We start from the raw sequence: 6,050 nt of genomic DNA, 5'->3' as shown, positions 1-6,050 counted from the left end.
GCCATAAAGTTAGACTTCAAGAGCACTAACAACAAGGCAGAATATGAGGCTTTCCTGGCAAGCTTGAGGATAGCTAAAAAGCTCGGGGTAAAACATTTGGAAGCACGGGTGGACTCTTTGCTAATTTCGGGACAGATTAATGGAATTTACGAAGCTAAGAATGATGTCATTGCTTCATATCTGTCGCAAGCAAAGGACTTAATTCGCCAATTTTCCTCTTTCAACATTATTCACATCAAGAGGAGCGAGAACAAGTCTGCAGACGCCCTTAGCAAATTAGCTTCAACAAATTTTGAGCACTTCGCTAAGGATATTCGTGTTGAAGTCCTTGACCACCCGTCTATTCCACAAAATCAAGTTCTGGTCATTCATACAGGTGTCGAATCATGGATGACACCGATCAAGGCTTATCTGTCATCTGGAATCCTCCCAACAGAAAAAGCTGAGGCCCGCAAGATAAAACACAAGGCCTTAAATTACCAAATGAATGATGGCGTGTTGTACCGAAGATCGTTTCTAGGACCGCTGTTGCGTTGTGTAGACGCGGAAGATGCAAACTACATAATACGAGAAGTACAGGAAAGCATATGTGGCTTACACGCAGGTCCTAGAATGACTGTGGCGAAACTCATGAATGCGGGGTATTATTGGCCTTGCATGCATTTAGACGTTGTGCAAGAAATCAGGAAATGTGATTCCTGCCAACGTCATGCACCCAATACCATGCTCCCAAAGAACTAGTTAATTCCGGTGACATCCGCCTAGCCGTTCTAGAAATGGGCTATTGACATTATGGGACCTTTCCCGAAAGCTCTTGGACGAGTCAAATTCCTGATGGTGGCCATTGATTACTTCACCAAATGGGTGGAAGCCAAACTAGTCGCATCAATCACGGCATCAAGTATCAAAATTCTTTTGGGGATTCATTATCTGTCGGTTTGGTCTTCCGCAGGAACTGGTAAATGATAATGGGACCCAGTTTGTGGACAGCGGACTGCAAGAATGGCTGAAAGAACTTCAAGTCATTCAAAATTTCACATCTGTAGCCCATCCGCAAGCAAACAGTTAGGTTGAACGAACTAACCGAACAATTAAGGAAGGGATCAAAGCGAGGTTAGGAAATAAACGGACGGGCTAGGTTGACGAGTTGCCCATGTACTTAGGGCCTTCCGTACCCAAAAGAATTGCAGTAATTTGGAGATGCCTTTTAGTTTAACCTACGGCACTGAGGCCATGATCCCAGCCGAAATTGGGATTCCATCCGCAAGAGTTTTGATGATCGATGATAATGATCATGAACTCCGGATGAATCTTGACCTCCTTGAGGAGAGAAGGGAATTAGCATCGATTCGTGAGCACAGTTATAAACGCCAATTGCAAAAATATTACAACTCGCGGGTCAAAAAATGCGAGTTCGATGCGGGAGACTTTGTCTACCGCAATAATGAGGCTTCTGGCCAAGAGCCTCCGGGCAAATTAGCCCCAACTTGGGAGGGACCTTACAAAGTTAAACAAGTATTATCTAAATGTGCTTACAAGTTAGAAAATTTGGACGGGACCGAGGTTCCTAAAATTCGAACGGGGCTTAATTGAAAAAGTGCTACATGTAGTACGACTATTTTCCTTTCTGATTTTGGCCTGCGTGCACAAATAGACTAGCAGAAACTATGTAATTTCATTTTTTGTAATTCGAATTATGCCTGATTTATGAAATTTTATGTTAGTCTCTTGTAATTTTGTTGAGTTTGTAATCCTTTATTGATAACAACGAAGGTCCTACAAAGGCACTTATATTATGAAGTATAAGACAAAGTGTACCGAACTAAGAAAAAACTTCTTATTATTCATCAAAAGGGATTACAAAAGGAGAATAACTACAAAAAAAAAGAAGAGGTTATATCTACGATGCTACGCCTTCGTGTTCCGCGTTCTCGCCTTCCGCGTCGTTTTAAGGTTCTTCATCCTCTTCATCAAGACCAAGGAGATCTTTTAATTGTTCTATTCCATCTTCCTTGTATGCAAGCTTTGATATCTGCTCTTCAATCGAAAACTTTAATTTGTCATAAGTCTTCGTTTTCTCAATAAGTATTGCAGCAGTATCCTGGCTGTGCAAGATAAATTCTTCCGGAAGTTTGCCTTTTGAGGAAAAGTTGTAACATTCCCGGAAACCTATATGACGTCCGTCTTGCTTGGACGCATTCAGAAGCACGAAAACACAGTCCCCAAGCTCGTCACCATTCCGAACATAAGCAATAACATGTTAGAATAATTAAACATAAGTGATTATGGCTAATTTGGTTGTTTCCGGTTGAAAAAGAAAAATACCGAGAACTCCCTTTGCTAGTAGCCATTTCTTATCCGCTTTGGCCAAAAAAAGTTCCATCTTATGGCCAGCGCATTCTAAAGCTTGTTCCCGATTCTTGGAAGCAAGAGTGGCGAGGCGTTCATCTTTGGCTGCTGAGTCAGCCTGCAGAGTTTTTATCAATATATCTCGTTCATCCAACTGTTTTTGGAGAACATTCTTGGCTTCCTCAGCAGCAAGACGGTTAGTCTTCTCCGTTTCCAAGGCATGACGGCTCTCTTTAGCCTCATTCATAGCCCCGAGGGCTTCCTTCGTAGCTTCGGCCAAATTAGCCTCCAGATCATCCCAGGAATGATTCATCCCCAATCAGTCTCGGGCAAATTTCGCGACTGGCAGACATAGCGTTCACCGAATGATAAAAATACGTATTCAGCAGTTCTTCGCGAATACGATGGCGTTGACGCTCACTTTCGGCGGGAGGAAGGCTCTCTTGTAAGTACTCGATACAAACGTCCGTATCTCTAAATATCGAATTTTGGCGTACGTTCCATTGCGGACGATGTATGGGAGCTTCCTCCTCACGACGGGAGGGAGATTATTGGGGCCCATAGGAAAAGGCACTAACTCCTCCATTATCCCTAAAGCGTTGGGTAGTGTGGAGGGATGTGGAGACATTGGGATCTTCAAAATGACCATGTTTTTTCTCCTTCAGGGGAGAATCATCCGCAACAATGATCGGATCTTGTGCGGTCTCGGGTGGTGAGGATGGTGTAGACGGAGGCGGTGGTGCAGTCGAGCTCTTCAGACCTGAAACATCCTCAGAAAAGTCTTTCCGGGCTACTGTAAAACGTCAAATAGTACATCAGATATGTATTTGATCCATAGTAATGGACAAATTTGAGAAGCATTGAACTTACCCAAGAAATATCTTCATAATCAAGTTGGTGAAGGCGTATCTCCAAATTAACAAGTTTTGGCTCTTTTGACTTTTTGGACGGAGCAGCCTTGGTGGGTTGAACTTTGCGTTTGCCAGCTGCCTTGTAAACACCCGCACCAACGGCTTGAGGGTCCTCCTCAACGTTAACATCACCAACCGTTTGGTGATTACCCTCGTCGCCCGTCACCAGGGTTGTGGTTGCCTTTGAATCTTGCTTTCGGGTTAGACCTACAGTTGAACGCGACAGATTAGTAGCATCAACTGTCAAACCCCCTTCGCAGAGTGATGCGTCCTCGCTAGACGAAAGAAGTACTATCACTCCGCCGGAGGTGGCAGCAGTAATAGGTCGGGTTTGCAAAATTCCCTCACCTTTCAATATGAACTCCTCACCTTTCGCAAACATAGCTTCAGACACCAAAGGTTCTGGGCGACGGGTGGAGAATAAAAAATTATGTTGGGTGCGTTCAAGAAACGGTGACTCGTTTGGATGAACAGGCCGGCGCACCATCAGACCTTCCACTTTATCCAAAAGGGAGCAGAGAATAGAACCTTCACCTGTAATTGAAAGTGTCAGGATTATGAGATGAAACTCCGGAAGAATAAAATAAAAACTCACTCTTGTCAGACTTCTCAAAATACGGCTCCAAGTCTGGGAATGACCATAAGCGGCTCATCTTCGCATGTACCAATTCCCCCTCATGAATCGCCCGTAGTGGCGTGGGTGTCTTGGTCAAAGTGGTATACCAAGGAAGGTTGATTTCGGTGGTAGCGGTGACGGATGGGGAAGCATCATTCGCTTTGCGGCGGGCATCACGAATGGAATTGCATCTTCCCGAATCCAGAAAAACTTGGGTTTCCATTCGTAAAGGCTCCGGTACCACTCGGTACCGATAGGACCCTTCTTGGTGGTAGCTCAACCGTACCACCCATCGCGGCTCGTCAATTTATAAAAAACGGCGAACCGGCTAACTGTAGGCTCAATAACGTTGGTCTGACAGCAGAATTCAAAATGAAGAACACGCAACATCCCAAAGGGATGAATCTGAGACAAGTGAAGACCATAGGACGTCAAGATGGCCTTCATAAACTTCGTTACGGGTAACCCGAAGTTCCCCGTCGTAAAAAAGTCAACGTGTACGGCCATTTTTCCCGCCGGAGGTTCAGTAGCAATCGAACCGTCGGCCGGACGTTCCGGGCCCCACTCCAGCGTCAAACCGTACACGTGGACGACGTCATTATAGTCTTTTTCTTTTAAATTACAACAACTTCGTGAATAGCCGGGGTATTCTTCTTCTCACCAGTCATAAGATTAATAGATTTGAGAAGTTACATATCCAAAAGATGGTTACAAAAATATGGAAATAAGTTACAAGCTCTGGTCTATCCTATGGATTAGGAGTTGGAGCATCCTCCGGAGGGGTTGGTGGAGTGTCCTCAGCCGAGGCATCCTCTGATTTATCATCCAGGTAGTTCCTCAGCTGTTGCACACCGTCATCAAATGAGGCAAACTCCGAAAGCATATATTGCAAAGGAAACACAAGATTGTCATACTCCCTAATCGGCATATCATATTCTTGCTTAACATCGAGGACGTGAAGCGGATGATTTTCAAAGGAACGCCCAGATTGAGCATACACCATCCCTTCATTAAAACCCTTCATACGGCCAGCTTGAGAGGAAGCAGTCATCAAGTTGGCAAAACTGTCTGTTAATTCAGAGCTTCCCTTAATGTGTCGAATGACCTGACGAAAGCAAAAATGGTTCGTTAGCACCAACATCGAAGGTGCAAATAAATGTCGTGCAAAAAAAACTTACAGAGTTAAGTCCTCGGGTGAGCATCCAATGGCGATCTTGCCCTGCGCGCTTGGCCCTGCTCCGAAGCTCTCGCATCATCAACCATTCTTTGTTTGTCATTTGAAGCTTCAGTGGTACGAGCTTCCGCTTCCACGCAAGATTGCAGCAAGGAGTCATAAGCAGACTGCATTTCAGCAGCATTTTTGTCTTTAAGCTCAGATCGCTCCTTCTGCAACTTCAGTTCTGCCTCAAGCTCCTGGACCCAGTTGCCTTGGCGGGTTACCTGGCTTTCTAAGGCCGAATTAGCTTCAAGGCCCCCCGCCAAGTCATCCTTCTTCTTCTGGGTTTCAGCGCGAGCAGCTTCAAGAACTTCATTTTGCCTCTCGCAGGCTTCTTTCCATTGACGGGCAACAGTGACATTCCTTTCACCCTTAAGGGCGTTCTCGGCATCAGAGAGCTTCCACTTCGCCGTGTTTGCCGCTGACCGATGCCCCTCGACTTCTTTTTTAGCCTCCTCGACGGTTCGTGAAGCTTCTCAAAGTTTGCCTCCTGTTGTTCGCCATTCGTGTAAAATTTCTTGTCCGCATGCCAAAGTGTTGGCTAAAGACGAAGAAAAGTCCATGTGAAGATCGCGGCGAGAGCGACCACGTTGATGGATCCGCTCCGCGGGTGGCACACATTTCTTAATAAAAGCCATGCATACACCCGGGTCAGTAAAGCGAGACCCATTAAAAAGATCCCAATTTGGGGTAAACAAGTGATAATCCTCCCCTGGGTTCGCCTCCCCGTAATAATCAGAACTCGACGTGTCGAGGCGAACTGGGATAGAGGAAGATTGCTGAGGAACACCATGTGTCGACCCTCATCCAAAATCATGGAAAAATCTCCTAAACCAAAACTCTCCTCCTGCACCCGTAGGTAGAGGTGAGGAAGTGAAAGGAGATTGAGGAGGAGGTCGAGGAGGGGACTCTTGGGTCCTGCAACCATCTTCGTTCACAGCTGGGTTATTCTCCTGGA

The 6,050-nt window shown here is 45.5% G+C and overlaps 1 protein-coding gene across 1 annotated transcript; it reads left to right on the top strand.

The window, feature by feature from the left end:
• The first annotated feature begins 1,200 nt into the window (after window positions 1-1,200).
• On the top strand, window positions 1,201-1,593 carry LOC143636414 (uncharacterized). The gene has a single exon (XM_077104009.1). The coding sequence runs from the start codon at window positions 1,201-1,203 to the stop codon at window positions 1,591-1,593; it is 393 nt and encodes a 130-aa protein (XP_076960124.1).
• The last annotated feature ends 4,457 nt before the right edge of the window (window positions 1,594-6,050 follow it).

This window comes from Bidens hawaiensis, unplaced genomic scaffold (genome assembly GCF_021521415.1).
Source record: "Bidens hawaiensis isolate Kalapana, Puna unplaced genomic scaffold, B.hawaiensis_p1.1 tig00007915_1, whole genome shotgun sequence".
In the NCBI taxonomy this organism is placed as follows: domain Eukaryota; kingdom Viridiplantae; phylum Streptophyta; class Magnoliopsida; order Asterales; family Asteraceae; genus Bidens; species Bidens hawaiensis.
Note: the sequence above shows the minus strand (reverse complement) of the source record. Positions and strands in the feature narration are given on the sequence as shown.

Coding starts and splice junctions, on each gene's coding strand:
- LOC143636414 (XM_077104009.1), top strand. CDS start 1,201: ATGCCTTTTAGTTTAACCTACGGCACTGAGGCCATGATCCCAGCCGAA.